The sequence below is a fragment of the Mustela lutreola genome, chromosome 2 (genome assembly GCF_030435805.1).
Source record: "Mustela lutreola isolate mMusLut2 chromosome 2, mMusLut2.pri, whole genome shotgun sequence".
Classification (NCBI taxonomy): domain Eukaryota; kingdom Metazoa; phylum Chordata; class Mammalia; order Carnivora; family Mustelidae; genus Mustela; species Mustela lutreola.
Window position 1 is genome coordinate 102,263,286 of NC_081291.1, and position 17,749 is coordinate 102,281,034.

General features: G+C 43.8%; 1 protein-coding gene across 4 annotated transcripts in view; it reads right to left on the reverse strand.

Moving 5' to 3' along the window:
- Positions 1–1,890: 1,890 nt before the first annotated feature.
- Positions 1,891–17,749, reverse strand: part of ILDR1 (immunoglobulin like domain containing receptor 1) — a 37,133-nt gene continuing 21,274 nt past the window's right edge. For 2 of the 4 annotated variants that reach the window (XM_059162812.1, XM_059162809.1), the window contains 5 exons: positions 14,607–14,726; positions 14,169–14,315; positions 8,193–8,324; positions 7,151–7,974; positions 1,891–3,203 (listed from right to left, as the gene is read on the reverse strand). In XM_059162812.1, coding sequence (XP_059018795.1) covers positions 3,162–3,203; positions 7,151–7,974; positions 8,193–8,324; positions 14,169–14,315; positions 14,607–14,726 — 1,265 coding nt within the window. In that variant the 3' untranslated portion in view covers positions 1,891–3,161. The remainder of the gene's footprint in view (positions 3,204–7,150; positions 7,975–8,192; positions 8,325–14,168; positions 14,316–14,606; positions 14,727–17,749) is intronic. The other 2 variants (XM_059162810.1, XM_059162811.1) reach the window with 2 other exon arrangements.

The window sequence follows — 17,749 nt, forward strand, 5'->3', positions numbered from 1 at the left end:
TGGCTCCTTTCAAGAGTTTTTGTCCTTTTTTAAAAGTTTAATTGTGGGGGTGCCTGGGTGGCTCAGTGGGTTGGGCCACTGCCTTCGGCTCGGGTCATGATCTCAGGGTCCTGGGATCGAGTCCCGCGTTGGGCTCTCTGCTCAGCAGGGAGCCTGCTTCCTCCTCTGTCTGCCTGCCTCTCTGCCTACTTGTGATCTCTCTCTGTCAAATAAATAAAATCTTTAAAAAAAAGTTTAATTATGATGTATCTTGTCATGGATCCTTTAGATTTATCCTGTTTGGGTTCATTTAGCTTTTAGGTTCATTCAATCTCTAAGTTGGTGTCTTTCATCAAATACAGGAAGTTCCCAGCCATTATTTCTTCAAATACTCATTCATCCCTACTTTTCTCCTCTACTTTCTGGAACTCCAATGATATTAGATATTCTGTTGTAGTTTTACAGGTCTCTGAGACTCTGTTCATTTTTTCCAGTTTCTTTTCTGTTGTTCAAATTGAGTGAATTCTGTTGTTCTGTCCTCATGTTCACTGATTGTAGCCTCCCATTTCCACTCTTCTGTTGAGCTCATCTTGTGAGTTTTTAATTTCTGAGCTTTGTATTTTTCAGTTTTATAATTCCCTTTTCTTTTTTGCACAATTATTATTTCTTTTTTGAGATTTTCTATTTCTTAAGAGAATTGTAATTGATTATTGTAGCATTTTTATAATATCTGCCTTCAAATTCTTATCAGATGATAACAACATCTGATTCAAATCAGGTTGGCATCAGGTGATTTCATTTTTCATTCAAGTTGTGATTTTCTTGGTTCTTGGTTTGTATCTTGGTCATTTTGTCTATTATGTTAGGATACTCTGGGTCCTATTTTAATATTTTATTTTATTTATTTTTTATTTTATTTTAATTATTTTATGTTGAACCTATTAGGTTCAACATACAAGTTGTCACCTACTTTTGCAGGCCATGATTCCAATGGCAGTTTAATGATTCAGAACATTTGTGATGTTATGTTGGTCTATTTGATGTACATGGTGCTGCTAAGGATCACTCTGGTCTCTGTCAGTGCTGCCTGAGGTTACAGACAGAATTTCCCCTGGCTAGGTTGCTAGATATCTCTTGGTGAGGAGTATGTAGAAATCCTTCTCTTGGTGTTCCCCTGCTACCCTAGTTAATCTGGGCCAGGGAGGAGAGTATCAGTTTCATGGAAACAAAGTGGCTTCCAGGCTCAGGCTGTTAGCTGTGTCAGGTCCTTTTTCCTGGTTTTGTAGTCAGCACTACTATCTCTGGGCAGTGGAAGAAAGTCTCTGGTCCATGGGAACAAAGAGCTTTCTCAGCTGGGTTACTCACTTTATCTGAGCCTCTTACTGGTTCTTCCTACTCACCATAGTACTTCTTCATGGAAGAGTCTCTGGCCTAACAGGGAAGGAGCGTACTTCCCCTGGTCACTTATTTTTGGCAGGGTTCCTAGATGGTCCCCATTGCCCGAGGTTGTCAGAGCGACTCCCACTAAATCCAGGGGGGAGGAATGAGCTATTACCTTCTTTTGTTAGGTGGGAAGTTGGGAAATGCCAGCTCTGGGTGTCTCTCTTTTTTGGTTGGGGGATTCAAGATACCCTGCCTCTGTGTTATGCCTCACACCCTGAGTTCCCAAACCACCTTGCCGCTTTCTTAGCATCCTTTAGAGTTCTCCTTTGCCTGTTTCTCATGCCATTTCCAGGGTTTATGCTTAGTGGGAAGGAGCAAGGAAAAAGTCTATACCATCTTGTCTGGACCAGAAGACCCTCGCCTACTGAATTTTATGTCTTCTTTATCTGTTAAAATTTTTAATTTTTGTTTCTGTTTTGCTATTTTAGACCCAGTTACATTATAGACATCAAAAATCTGAAAGTAATCTTTGCCTCATGCACGCATTTAATCTATTTTCTCTGGATATAGTTAATGAGGCTGGGGGGAAAAAACGAATGTGTCAACACAATAGAATCTAAATTGAGAATAAGGCCATATACATAAAGATACTGTTGAGGAGCATGCGCGCGCGCACACACACACACACACACCCCTCCTTTCAGACCATCTCCTTCCAATCTTCTCAAGGAGCATCTCTACATAAAGCACAGATGGATTCATGAAACCAGAGAAGGGATTGGGGAAAATGGGAGGGAGTAGTAGAGCTTACTATAGAGAGGGCATAGTCCTCTCCTCCTGGGGTTCTCTCAGTGGCCAGACCTACCTCGATGCTTCTGCTTAGAAAATCTCAACTCTACAAGGCTGGGCAGTGCCAGGAGAAAGGTGACTCCAAACTATCCAAGTCCACGGTAACTCCAAACTATCCAAGAAAAGCCAAGCTGGCTCTTCTCTGAGCTTTAGTAGGGAAGAAAACTCAGTTCAGTCAAGTGTACCAAAGTAAGTATTAATTTGGGACAGAATCCTTAGGTCAGTATATTTTCTTTCTAATTTACTTGTATATTATGTTGTTCCCAAGAAGAATGTATAGTGATTTTAGTGGATATATAATATGTGAGGATATATAAATTAGATGTAGGCCAAAAAAAAAAAAAAAAAAAAAAAGGAGGAGGGGGAGGAGAAAATAAGGGATAGAGATAAGTTTGGTGTATAACTGCTTCTTAGTGATCTTCCACACTTGCCTAAATAACCCATGAGAGTATTTCCTGTTCCATCTCTGACTTGACCCTCAGGAACACTCAGGACTGGGCATGGGGTGTAGAAAGGTGGACTCCTAAAATGGAGGTATGTTATAGAGATACAGATAAGTTTCTGTGGAAATTTCCATATTCAATAAATTTCCTGTACCTGAAACATGTTTGATTTCCTCTTAAAGATTCCTGAGTTCTCACTTTGAGAATGGCCATAGTTCTGAGCTCTGTAACCTAGTTGAAGCCTTGGGCTACTAATTTCCTGAAAGATCACAAACCAGTTAGAGTCCATTACAAGTCAGATACTCTAAATGTGCAGAGTGTGAGCCAAGGCTAACACTACAGTCATTAATTCCTCAAACTCTGGTTTTTAATATTTTTCTATTTTGTTCTCAGAATCTGCAAGATAGAGACTTGCAGTGTCCCTCCCAAGTCAGCTGGAAATCTGGGTGATGTTGATGACATGTGAGAGCTGAGGAGTAGCCAAAGATGTAGCGCTGTGCCAGGTGACTAAATGACCACACTCCTTCCACTATGGGAGCTGTCTCTCTCCTGGGGAATAGAACACAAAAGAATCCAGTCAGCTGGGGAATCTATTGTCTGTGCATACAACATACAAGGTTCACTTGATCCTGGTGCAAATCCTAGGTGAGTTGTGGGATAACATAACTGAACCTAAAAAATACTTCTTGACTCCTCATGAAGCCAGTCTCTTCCCCAGGCTTAGGTTTTTCTTTCATAACTTCCTGGAGCGTTCCTCAAATACCTTTAATGTTTAAAAATTTCTTACAGTCTCATTCACTTTGCCTCCTGATGACTTTAACACCTTCAGATCTCCCTTAGACTGAAAAAAGGACCCTGTCCATTCGTCAGCCCATCTCCCTACCATTTGTTCATGAAGACATGGCCCAGTTCTTCTTTTCCTATTCATATTCTCTTGAACCATTCCTTTTTGGCCCTTTTCTAAGAAGTTGAGCTTTATACCTTAGTATTTCTCTCAAGTTATTTTTAAAATATCATTATCTCTTTCTGATCAAACTCAGTGACTTTTCTTCAGCTTGATCCTTTGGCTTTTTCAACTTTTCTATCAGGGCAAGGACAATGTCTATGTTTCTATGTTTCTCATATTTCTCTAACTATGTATTATTGGGGATCATTCCTAAGTTTTGAATATCTATAGCTATAGTCCATGAATGTGACCTTGAAATGGCAAAACAAGGTATCTGTCCCAAAACCTATCGTTAAATGCATTGTATATGTATATACATTCATGTTACTATAAAAAAAATTGTTTCCATTTTATCAGGAAAATGAGTTTTAGGGAGCGTGGCTTCTAATCAAAATGCAATGGGATGAATATTCTCTGATACAAAGAAAAGCAATGAAATGGGACAAAAGAAACTTGGGCAGGGCTTGCTGAAGAGAAACCTAGACATGATCAAGGAATAGACATTGTATTAAAAGGAGAGGATTAAGTATACTGAGTAAAAAATTTTTTTATTAAATCAAGTCAAGAAAAATGAAAAAAAAAAAAAAGAATCTTGGATTCTCTTTTGAAAGTTTGAGTTTAACTTGGAGAAGAAGGAATGCAGGAGTTTTCTTTTGTATTAGAAGAGGAGAGTATAGGGCAACTTTGTAACAAACCAGAAATGCCTTGGGAAGCCCTTTCTTGTAGGGCAAGATTAGAAAGAAAGATAATCCATTTGAAGGAGGCCAGGAACACAGGAGCAACCCAGTCTGAAACCACAGGAGTTTAAAACTTGACATTACAGTTTCCTGTATTTCTGAGGATGTAGCCTTTGATGAAGTGAAAAAAACACCAGACCTGAGGTCAGATCTCTGCTGGAATCCTGATTCTGTAGTCAAATGGGAGATTCCTCAACATAACTCCCATTTTCTCATGTGCACTGTGCAGAGAATAGTTCTCTTACCTTTTTGGATGGAAGCCCTTGTTCCTCAGTATCTACTTGCTAAACATTATCCTTCAGAGAGAAGGTTCCATGTAAGCCAAGAGGTTTTTTGATTAATGCATACTTCTCTGGATATTTAATAAAGTATTTTTAATAAGCATTTTGTTAAAAGTTATGGTGAAGCTGTAACTGCTGAAAAATTGATTTTAAAAAATAGTGATACATTTATTAACTCAGGGAGCAACCGCAAGCTTCGTTATACATAATCAAAGATTGCCATCTAGTGGCCCAATTGTATTATAAGTTCTGAAGTTAGCAGCAAGCTCCTGAAGGCTTCAGTGGTTAGAAAAGTGTATGGGGAGAGGGGGAGGGAGAAAAGTGTATGGGAAGCATCCAGCCCCACCAAGGAGAGCAGCAAAGAGTAAGACTTTGGCCCTGGAGGCTTTTGCTTCACTGAAGGCATTCAAAATTCAGACTATAAACAAAACACTGTGCTCTTCAAACCAACCAATCTTCTAAAGCCAGCCAAAGCCGTGGGCCTGTACTCATTCAGAATATGAGTAAACAGTTCAATGTGATAAAGTGATAACTCTTTGGGAGACAAGCTCAGAGAAATCCAAAACAATGAAGGCCTTCAAAATGATCCTGAGCAAAATCTTTGCATCTTGTGAGCAACTTTACAACAGAAAATTTGGTTTGCTTGTGGTAGAATTAGTGGTGTGTACATCTTAATGATAAAGGAAGCTGTGAGACTTTTAGAAAATGAAGAAGAAATAAAGTTACCAGGAAGAAATATAACAGGAAAACACCACTGCCTGAAATGTTCTTGTTTCTTTCAAATGAGGTTGCATAAAGTTACTGAAAAGGTACAGGCTTGAGAGTCAGCAGGCCACCCATGTTCACATTCTGGCTTCACTGCCTATTCGCTATGTGACGTCGAGCATGATCTCCAATGTCACTGAGCTTCACACATTGTTGCAAAGATTAAATAAATAATTTTGGAAAAGGCTTACCCCAATATCTGGAACATAGCAAGTGTTCCTTTCACCCTACTCTCACTTATAAGAAACCACATAATTTCACTTAAAGAGAAGAGAGTTAAGAAAAACTTCAAAGATAGGGTTTGGATTTGGGGCCAAAAACTGCCTTTCAAATTACATTTTTTTCTGTTAAAATGAAGATAAGAGACAGTCTAGTCACTCTCTGAATAAAGTAGCAGCGGTTGTCCTGGCTTTAACTGGTTCCAGGTGTTCTTCCAGGATGTAATTTTCTTATTGATAACATGGAAGAAAGAATTGTATCCACTATAAAAATGAAGACAAGAGTATAAACCTCACAGGATGCTGTGAGGGTTAAATGGAATATGGCATCAATGGCCATAGTTAGGTACCACTTAGTAAGGATACTACTAAATTTCATTGTTACTGGCCTTTGCCTCTTTCCTGGGACATCTATGAGAACTGTCATTATTTTAGAACTACCTACAGAACTTTGCTACCTTCCTCATGAATTACTCTTTCACCATGGCTCTTATCTAGAAAGGCTAGCACTATAGCTCCTATAAGGTGCCTGTTTCTTTGCACACTCCATGCCTGGGATTGGTTTAAATCTTGCATTTCCAGACATCCTTGGAAGTGTGTGGGAGACTAAAATTCTTCCTATAATATTCTCTACTCTGAGAACTTCCTTCAGAACCTACTACATATCCTTTTATCTCAAAGGAAGCAAAGTAGAAAAGGATTTTGGTCAGATAGAGAAATAGGTTTTCATTTAAGTTGACTCTGAAGGCAGTTCATGAATATTTTTGAGCCATGGAAGCATAATTTTGCAAAGTGACATAAGGGAAAACATCGTTTTAGTATATCAATTATAAAATAAATGTTTTAGGTCACATCTTTCAAAAAAAATGAAAGCTTAAAATGCCTATGATCCCTCTTTGCACCCCTTTTAGGTTAGTAAGCTATGACTGGCACTCACTGGCACCTTGCCTATTCCAGAACCCTAAAGTTTTAACTCGTATTTGGGATATAAGTTGTTTTTTATTTGCTTGTTTGTTTAATCAGTTTAAGGATTCTTTCCAGGGGGTCTCACCGGACCTCATCCTCGAATACAAGGCCTTGCACACTGACTTGCTATCCCCAGAAGTGGCACAAACGTCCTCTGTCAGGCTGCGTGGTCTAATTTGGGGTATGGAAATAGGGTTGCTAAGTAAAGACAGGCAGCTATGACAGGAAGTAAAGTCTTAGCCACGAAACCTGCATTTAAGTCTTAGCTCCACTACTCAGGGGCGCTGAATTATTCTGGGCCTTGTTTCTTCATCTGTGAAATGGGGGAACCCTGCCTCACGAGACTGTGAGGAGGGCTGGTCTGAGGATGAGAAGGCCCTTTTTAAGCATCAAGCATGGAGCCCTCCTCTGCCCTCTGGATGGCACAGATCCCTTCTAGCTCTGACAAGAGGTCTCACCATGCCTACAGGGTAAGCTCAAGGACGAGGTACCCTCATCAGGGGCAGGCGGGGTGGCCTGTGTCAGCTGTGGCCAAGCCCCGCTCTGCCCACACCCCACCCGCAGCAAGATGCCCCAGGCTCACCGAGCTCCTCTCCACACTCCCTTTTTTCCTGCCATTCTTGCCTGGCATAACATCCAGTGAGCGGTAGCTGGGTGGCTTCTCCTCAGGCCAGTTAGAGGAGTGTGAGCTGTGGTGGCGGTGGGTTCCCCAGCTCTGGGGGTGCCTCTCCTGCTCATCCTCCTCAGAGCTCCAGGAACTGAGGCCAGAAGGCAAGGGAGGGGAGTAGCTACGGTGTCTGCGCCTCCGGTGCCTCTGTGCATTCTCCCGGGGTCTGGGCCTGCGGGGTCCGTCTAGGTACCGGCTCTGGAGAGGTGGGTGGTCGGGCCGCCAATGGGCCTCCCTTGATGAGGGGCCGTCGCTGAGGCTGTCCCTGTCTGACCAGGGCAAAGGGGACCCATGCACCCCAGAGCGGTGGTGTCTTCCCCTCCGAAGTCGGTTCAGCTCCCGTGCCTCCAATGCCCAGCGCTTAGGCTCCTGGTCCTGAAGCTCCTGGTGGAAATCAGAATAGTGGGGCTGCCTTCTCCCCTCCTTTGGATCCCAGGGTCCAGAGGGAATTGGGGTAAGCCTTTGCTGGTGGGAGGAGTTGCTGGTCCTCCTTGAGGACGGCAGGTCTCTGATCAGTGGGGGCAGGTGGATGATTCTGCGCTCCACAACCTCAGAGCCCAGAGAGGACAGCATGCTGCAGGCTTGGCCAGATATGGCTTTGAGGTCATGGGGCAGAGGCTGGGCTGGGTTGAAGTTCCGCAGCTCTTTCTCCAAATACTCTAAGACACCATTTGCAATGGGAGTGTGAGCGGTGGTCTGGGTCATTGGCATCGGTGGGAGGCTGGATCGCAGGGACAAATCTGAATAGAAACAAGGATAAGAACATGCAGAACTGCTGGCCCAAAACATACTCCTCAGAACCAGGGCACCAGAATGCCACATTAATCAGCTTGCATCTATCCCGACCCCATCCTCAATCCCAGACACCCGCCATATTGGTCATGAGGGTCCCAATGTAGACCCAGTGCCTACCCTTGCCCTCTGCCCCCTTCCATCCCAAATCTCGGGCAAGGTTTACCTCGCTGCAGCAGCGGGTTCATTGGATAAGATGAAACCTGGGAGCTCCTGTCCGCCCCCCAGTATGGGGGTTTTTCCATCATCTGAGGGCCTAGGGCCTGAGCCTGCTTCAGGTAGCGGTGGCGGGCCAGGGCTGCAGGGGAAAAAGGAGAAATGCAGACCCTCAGCCAGGACAAGTCCCACACCCCCCACTTCACTTCTTTCTACCCAGCAGCCTTGCTAAGAGGCCAGTTTCTAACCTATCTTGTATAGGAGTCAGAGTTAAAGGAGCAGTAACCCATTGGTTATCTGGCAAGGGGCTGGAAATGTACTCCAGGAAAGTATATATATAATATCTGACTTCCCAGTCTTGAAAACATTGCATCATCCTGCCATTCCAAGGTTCCCCTAAGATGTAGGGAGATACATGGATATGAGCAATATGTGAAATCCCAGGTCCTGGGCCAACAAGGCCTTCAGTCACAGACCAAATACAGAAGATGCAGACACAAAGGACTTCGAGGGGGCTGTGAGGCCGGGGCTGCCAGGGAACCTCAGGTCTGCCTGCTCAAGGTGGAAAAAGGAAAACAAAAAACCAAAAAAGGATGTAGGTGTTGAGGTCAATGGGCAGAATTACTGGTAGAGGGAAGGACTCTGAAGAACCTTCTAGCTGGTGTTCTAGACCTTGCAGGGAAGAACTAGTAGGAAGGAGGCAAGAGATGCAAAAAGCTGAAGTAGATCCCAGTGGATCCTTTCTACTCTTCTCCTTATCTCAGAAAGTGTTGGGTTTTCCCTAAGTGGGAGATACCTCTAAGGGATGCAGTGAAGGTAAAGAAGGGAGCATTTCAGGGCAAAAAAAGTCATATAAAAAAGCAGTACAAGGAACCCATAGACGTCACTCCAGTACCCCAGGTGCAGCTAGTGTGAAGCCCACAGTTCCCTCCCCTCCACCCCGTGAGTGCAAATTAAAAACAAAAGCATTTAGTTGGTTTTGTTCATGAATTTCTGTTCTGAGGTAACTGTCTCCCAAGGTCTCTGTCTATCCATGCATGCAGGAAATGTACTTGTGTGTTTCAGGGCAGGAAGTGCCTGCCTCAGGCCCCCGGCTTGACACTTTCACCTCTTCTTGCGTTCCTCAAGCCTCATGGCCACCTCTAAAGCAGTAGGGCTCTGCCTGGGGCTTCCTCTTGGCACAGTAAGAGGGGCAGAAGACAGGCATTCTGGCCCCTGCTGCACAGGGTCAGGGATTTTCTGAGGCCAACAGCTGAGTGGCCATCTGGACCCGGTGGCTCCAGTGTGAAACACACTTCCAGCACAAAACGTGGTTGCTGCTGAGCCCTCAAAAATGTCCAGAGCTGCAGCCGGGACAGTGCATCACAGCCTTGGCTGGAGAAAAGCAGACGCAGACTTGGAGCAGCTCCCCCAGCGGCCACACCTTCAGGTGGCAGCACTCCAGACATTCCACGTGCACAGCACTTTCCTCTCCCTCTTGCTAACCAGTGCCTCCCCCGGCTCCCTTCCTGGGCCACCCTCTGCACACATAATGCCTGGCTTACTACACATGTGCCAGTCATTTTACATAAGCTAACTAATCCTCAGAGCAATGTCTTATGTGGGAATTAGATGAAGAAGCTGGATGCATAGAGGTTGACTTCCTAGTTCAAAGTCCCATAGTTGGTGATGATAGAGGTGACTCTCCGATGCCCAAGCCTGTCCTCTTTCTGCCAAATCACTGAGTCCCCACTCTCCTTTATTTCTGTGATGAAACAAAACACAATTTCCACAGTGGCACCTCCTTGCTTTATTTCTCTCCAAATCAGCTGCACACTTCAAAACCCACTCCAGACTAGTTTCTGCCTCTAAGGCCTGGGGCATCTGACTCTGTTAGGAAAAACCCTACCTACTCCCTACCCCTCTAACTGAATCCTGGCCACTTCCTTCTCCTACTCCCCCAATTCCACAGTTCACAAAGAGAAAGTTGGGCTTATACGTTGTTCCCTGAATGACGCTTTTTAACTAACAGGATCCTCTGCACAGACAGACAGCTCCATAAAGACCCTTACAGATCCTCCATAAGCTTTCCTGTAAAATTTTCCATACTCCAAAGATTAACCCACCTGCTCTCTTCTTAGCTGCCACACCCTTTTTCCCAGGGCCCCACCTTTCCCTGTTGTAATAGAACTTTTGAGTGGAAAACATAGTCTTTGAGCTTCTCCCTGGCCCTCTTGTCCCATGGGGATGTCAGGATTTTCTGCTGTTCACCTAATGGGGAATCAGGCAATAAAAGAAGAGACATGGAGAAAGTAGCTAAGCCTCAAAAGACTCCTAATTAGTTATCTATGAACCTCAGTAGAGTAAAGTCTGCCTTGATCATGCTAAGGCATTAGTTAAAAATACAGATTCTTAGATCCCACTCCCAGATACTCTCCTTCAGTCTAGTGCAAAGCAAGTGCAAGTTGTTAAAAAGCTCCTTAATGCTACTGCAGGAAGCCCAACTGGAGATGAGTATTGAGAGTTCTTAACATCCTTTTGAGAACTGTGGTCCTCAGGGTTAAGTTTCCTTAAATACAAGCTTTGAGGGTCAGATGGACTTTAGCATGAATCCCAGCATGTACCAGCTGTGTGGTTTTGAGTAAATTTCCAGAGTCTCTGGTCCCAGGCTCCTCCTCTGTGAGCTAAGGACAGAAACACCTAATTCATAAAGTTGCAGATGTTAAATGAAGCAAAACACGTGACGTGCCTAATAGATGTCAGACAACCAAGAGACGGTGGCTCTCACTGTCATAATAAATAGTTACAACAGGTCCCTTATTTTGCCTTAGACCCCACAGGAAATAAAAGTACACATTTGGAGACCAGACCACCAAAGGCCTATTTATCTTCATTTCTGAGGAAAACCCAGGGCATATTCTTTTAAGATGTCTCTTTTGTGAGAGAAATGGCACAGCACATCCCCCTCCTCCAGAGACCAGCACCTCTCCTTCCCTGCAGCCAGCATCACCCATGGTGTCTGAAGCTTTCCTTCTGGACTTCCTAGCCCTTCCCAGCCCCTCTTCACTCTTACAGAACTCACTCTTTACCCTCTTTCAACCCATGATCACACAGTCCTTTCACTTTTCCCCATACTACCAGCCCCCTCTAACTTGACTGGCTAGTCATTTCAGCGACACCATTAGGAGCTTCCTAGAATCCCATGTGCTTGAACTCTTACCATTTCAGCTTTCACTTCCGGCCCCGTGCTGCCAGTGCTGACAGCACAGCCAGGCAACTGACCTCACTCAAACAGCACTCCCCAACATGGCTTCCTTTGACTGATCTATCAAGTCCACTTCCCTCCGTGAGAGCAGTTTAAACATTCCCCTCTTCTCATGTCTTCCCCTCCCCATGAACTCTCAGTTGATGACATCATCTTATTTGAGAAAGAGGAACCAGCCCTGGGCATGGAATTGAGAGTCCAGGATCTGCCACCAATAAGCTGTGTGTGATTGTGCTGAAGTCTCTCTAGGCCTTACTTCCCTCAGTTGTGAGGGGGATGAGGAGGTGGGTGGCACAGATCAGAGATTCCCAGAGTGCCCTGTGGCCTACCACAGGGTATGTCTAGAGGTTCTGTGGGAAGGATGGCCAGCAACTGATCTAGGATTCAGTTTCAATAACTTTCATCTTTAAGATCTACTGTGGGTCATTTACCAGCACTAAGTGAATTACCAAGGGTTACTAAAATTTGTTGTCATTCTCATTTTTCTCCTCGCTGGTCCTCTATTAACTCACTGGAAAGTGGGACCAAGTTAGGGAGGTGGACTGTGGTCAGAGAAGGTTAAGAAGCACCAGTGCCATTCTCAAGCTCCCTTCTGCCACTAGAATTCTGAGTTGCTGAAATCGAGACAGGCTGGTATGAGATCCCTCAGCTTCCCTTATACTTGGACCATCCCTCACATTTTAATGACTCTCTCTCTCTCTCCAGAGGTCAGACTGCCCTACCTTTCCTTTCTAAATGTAGTCCTTTCTCCATATGCCTGATGTCGCTCCCACCTGTTCCACCTGCTCAGTGATTGTCTCACTTCATAAAGCTTCAGTTTAGTCATTTCCTACTGGCCTTGGTTCTCTGCCTACAAATATGCTTGGGGTTATCTTATTCCAACCAACAATCATACACACCTCTTTCCTCATCCAAGACCTCTCCTTAACAACTTCTGCCTCCTCCATGTACTCTCCTCTTGTCATCAAAATTCTCAGGACAGTCTGCCGTAATGACTCACTCTGAAAGTGACCTCATTTGCTCAAGTCCAGGGATCTTTACTTGTGGCCTGCATTTCTTTGTTATCAGTTCTTCTAAATGAACTCTAAAAACTTAGAAGAAACCACTCTCCCACCAGAACCTGTTATCAGCTTACTGAAACAGTGGATACATTTATCATTTGTGTTGGCCTTGTCCCCAGTCCTGCCTGTTTTTAGTGCCCCACAGACCTAGGGATTCTAAGAAGGCATCTTGGGAGTGATTTTCCCATCTCTTTTTGTGTATTACTACTCCAGTGACAGTGACTTCTCCATGGCATCTCTCCCACAGGCTCCTGAAAGGTAAGGGGTTCCACGGCCCAATATTGAGTTCTCTGCTATTTTCCCTCTCTTTAAGGAAGCCATTGGTATCACTGCCAAGCCAATTGTAGTCTCCATGTAGAGGCTGTGGCAGCCTCTACTGTGTGAGATTCAGGCACTCATAAGTCAGGTGAACCTGGATTCAATACCATACTGCCACTGCTACCATTTAGCTGTGACCACTCTGACCTTCAGTCCCCTCATCTGTTCAGTAGAGATGATATAGCCTTCTAGGGTTGTGAGGATTCATCTAGGGAAATATATGCGAAGGGCCAATACATGGCAGACATCCAGTAATTTAGTTCTCTTTTCCTGTAAGACAGCCTGGAACACAAGCCTAAAACCAGATGCAGGCTACTGACCTTCTTGACATTGTGGATTAAGTTTTGTTTCTTTCTTAAGAAGCAATTCCTTATCTTTTCTTTTAAAAAATTCCTGTTCAAATGAACCAGACTGATAAGAGAGATAAAAGTGATTATCTCTGAGTGCTCAGATTAGTCTTTACATTTTCCTGAAATTCTCAAGTTTTCTACAATGTAATACTTATATTAGGGAAAAGGGTTTTAAGGACATAAAACTCCCTCCATTTAAAGCAGTTGATCCCATGCCATCTATTTACTAAGAAAAGAATTTTATAGAATAATTTTTTACAAAAAAGATTGGCATTCCACAGCCACATATTTTAGGACATGACATAATTCTGTTCTAAATGTCAAATTTCAGCCAACCAAAAGAAAGAGCACATTAAAAGCAAGATCTTCTGCTCTGTCTCTCCTTCCTCTAAACCTCCTTCCTTCATCTAAAAACAGGTTCTCAAAGTGTGGCCCACAGATCAGCAGCATCACATCACTTGAGAACTTTTTGAGAATACAAATTCTCAGGCCTATCCAAAACCAGTTAAATGAGAAACTCTGGAGGTAGAGCCAGGAACAAAGTTTTACCAAGCCCTAGGTGATTGTTAAGTTTAAGAACCACTGCTTTAGTACTTCTCTCCTCTATCTGTTCTCTTCAAGCCATCTCTAAGGGGTGGCCTCCTCTCTCCCTACGACATTCAAACCACCCACTCCAGCCACTCCCTTTCAAAGCAAGGTGAGTACTAGGAGCAAATACTGAAGCACAGGTTTATCAGGGCCACTGAGAAAATGCCATCAGTAGGCAGAACAACTGGAAGGAGACCTTAGACAGGCTAGGATGCAGACAGGCAGAAATCTTCCCCCTTGGGTCTACAACTTCCTGGAGCATAATTTTCTGGGCTGAGGTCAAAGACCTCTGCACCTGTGATGGGAGAAGGGCATGGAGGAGAACCTGGAAGGACCCAAGGTGTTGGCCTGGTGTGTGAGGCTGATGTATTTGAGAAAGCAGTCTGCAGCATCACCCCTCCCATGGCTCGGCCGTCCCCTCTCACCTTCCTCAGGGCAGCAGCAGCGGGCAGGGCAGCAGGGGCAGCGGATGTAGCAGCAGCAATACTGAGGACAGCACTGGCACCAGCACACCCCGACTAGCAGGAGCAGAAGGAGGGCTCCCAGAATGATGAAGATCACTGTCAGCCAGTCTGCAGGGGAGACGCCAACAGCAAGCTAAGTAAACATGCCGGTGAGAGCTTCCAGGTCTAATGTTCTAGAGGTCTAATAAATACAGCTCTTAACCTACAGATTACATTCAATCAAAATACTGGCAAAAAAAAAAAAAAAAAAAAAAAAAAAAAAAGGTTTAGCTGCTGTAAGGGAACTTTGGAGGCTGGGAATCCAACAATAACCTGGGCTTGCTTGCTTCTGTTCTTTTTTCTGCATGTGAAAGTGTCACAGTGATGGGGTGGCTAAGAGAAAGCTCCAGCAGCACTTACGCAGGACAATGAGCTTCACCTCCTTATCTGGGTCTCCTGATGTGTCCCCGGGAGCCTCAATGGCGCAATAATACACTCCATGGTCCCACCACATCACTTCATTAATCACCAGATCTGCTCCTGCAGGAAGGGAGGGAGAAATTGCCAGGGGTTAAAGGAGAGGGCCTGGGTTTCTGAACTATAGCTTTTAAAGACCCAGCACCGTCCTTCCACACTCTAAGAGGGCCCCTCGTAGTGCAGGGGTAGGCCTCAAGTCCTTTTATTGAGACCCTCCTCTTTCTCCACACAGTACAATGATGGTACAACTGACAATTCAGTGAGTCCTACCAGGTACCATGAATGAATTTTGGACATCACCTCATTTCATTTCCACCATAGCTCTTTGAGTGAGTGAGGTACACATTATAATTTTCTCTCACAGTCATGTAACTTTTGTTCATGGATGTGACCATCCAGGATAAAGTTACTATTTTCTACCTTCTCTTAGAGGTGGACATGGACACGCAACTCCATTGTGGTGGACAGAATGCAAGCAGAAGTGTCACATGATGGCTTCCAGCAACTCTCCTAAAACAGTTTGGGAACATTTTCTTCTTTCTCTTCTTTTCTTTTACTCTGTTATCTGGAAAGCAAATGTGATGGCTGCAATTTTGGACCATGAGGAAGAAAAAGACTTTCTTGGGGAGCTGCAGCTTGGGTCTATCCCTGAGGTCTTAATGGAACAGAGCCACCACACTAATTTTGGACTATCTACTTCCAAATTTATACATGAGAAGAAATAAACTTCTCTACTGTTTAAGTCACTAATACTTTGGGCTTTGGCTTACTCACAATCAAACTCGATACCATCCTGACACAGTAAGTATGCTTATTAGCTTCATTTCAGATGAGGAAACCAAGACTTCAGGAGGCTAAGAAACTGGCCTAACAACAGAGAATTAACGAGTAGCAGAGGTAGGTTCCAATCCATATCTCTGCTGCAACCCTGGTGCTCTTAACTACGAAGTTCTAATGTCCTTTCCAAAGTGTGTGGAGAACTCCACAGCCTGGGTCCCTCACCGGCTGTGAACAGATCCCTCTGGATCTTGGAGGAACAGGTTATGAGATGAAGTTGAATAAGGAAGGATAAAATGCCAATATTTTAAGGGTATGTGACTCAATGTTCAACAAAGGATTTTCAGTTTTCATGAGCACCATGCATTGGGCTACCTCATTAAGATATCGAATGGTATGTTCAAGTTTAGTAAACGCTACAAATCGTCATTGAAGACCTTGTGTGGGTCCAGCTCTATGACAGATCTGCAGAGGAACAAGACTCATTTCCATCCTAAAAGGGCTTAAAGTCCAGTCATGCATCAGGGAAGCCTCCATGGTAAAGTGCCAGGGGACATCTTCGAATTCCTTTTTAAAAACCCTTAGCATTATAGACTTGCTCCTGCTTACTTGGCAGTCCCATCTGTAATTCTTCATTATCTGTTCATCAAAAAATATTGATTGAGGAAATGAAACAAAGATGCAAGGTCATGCACCACTGGAGCTAACTTCAACTTCTGTTTCCTCCTCTTTCTACGTCAATATCTACGATTTTTTTTCCTACCCATGATTTTCCAGACAAACTACCTTTCCCAGAAATAAGCTTACTCCAGACTTGGAAGAATGGTAAAAATGCTTCAGAGGAAATTCCCTCTCAGTGTTACTCTGCATTAAAAATCTGCTCCAATTTTTATTAGAGACATAAAGATTTTTCTAGGGATGTCACAATAATGGAGACATTCAGATATGTTAATATTTTAAATAATCCAAGAACTGACTTGACATGGTCATCTCAAATGATGTACACACAGGCATAAAGTGACAGAAAACAAGGGCTCCAGGAAATCATGACAACTATGGAGGCAGAAATAAAAACCAAGGGGAAATACTGCTTTCCCACTGGTATAAGGGAGAAGCAGAGTTTGATCCAAAGGTGACTGGGATTAGAGATAGTGGATAGTATTACTCAAAATTAGAAAAAAAATTAGTGGGGACTGTCACCTGTGAGAACTTTCATCCTTCAAAAACTATAAAGGAGACTTGCCAATTAAAGAGACTTTAAGTTTTGGAGTCAGATGAGGGCTAATTCTGCAGGCTCTAGGAAAAAGAGAACCATCCTGAATCTTTAAGGAAGAACCTAGAGACCAGAAAAGGACAGATGTACCTAAGGCCAAGAGTTTAAGGGCTGGCTTGGGGAAATCAGGGATTGCAAGTAAAAGAATCAGACTTAAATATTACAGCCAAAGTATTATACACAATTTTGGAAGAAAATGTTAAATTGGCTCCCTTTAAATGATCTTCATTTAAATGGTCATAGAGCGTTCACTGATTTCTTCACATTGTTGTTACAGGTACCCTGAGTGACTTGCTTCATGTATTCTCCCTTCTTTTTTCCCTTTTAACCAGCAAATATTTATTTTACACTGCCTGTGAAGCTCATTGAAACAGGCTCTGAATTCTGCCAATAACCCAATTTGGCAATCCTAGATTTCAAGACAGGAATGTGGGCACTAGCCCATCCATCCAAAAGTATTCTCCGTGATCATAACTAAAGTTCACTGCACAGTTAATATTTGCTAAGTGTTTTATGCATATCATCTCACTTAATCCTGACAACTCTCCTGGAGATGGATAGTACTACAGCATGTCCCATTTTGTAGAAGCTGAGGTTAAAAAAAAATTGAAGGGACTTGCCCAAGTTCACATACCCTGTTAGTGCAGATGGGGACCCACACCCAGTCTGACTACAGACTGAGGGCTCTAACTACCAGTCCCTGTACTAAGCACAAAGAATAAATATGCTTTTCACATAGCTCTTAGATATCACATTTGATATTTACTTCAGTGTACAGAGACCAGTATGTCCTGCTTTCAGTTGAGGTAACAGGGGCCAGAGAAAATGTCTGTTACAGGTCCATGAACTTAGCAGGTGGAAGCAGGCAGAGACGCGGCCAGGTCTTTGGATTCTAAGGCTAATGTTCTTTCCTCTACCAATGGGCCATGATGGTTTCCAGGCGGCCATCTGTTTGGAAGCCCCTTAAACATGTACAAGAGGAGTGGCCAGAGGGAAACTCAGGGGACCTGGCGTTCATGCAGGCCCTGAGAGCAGT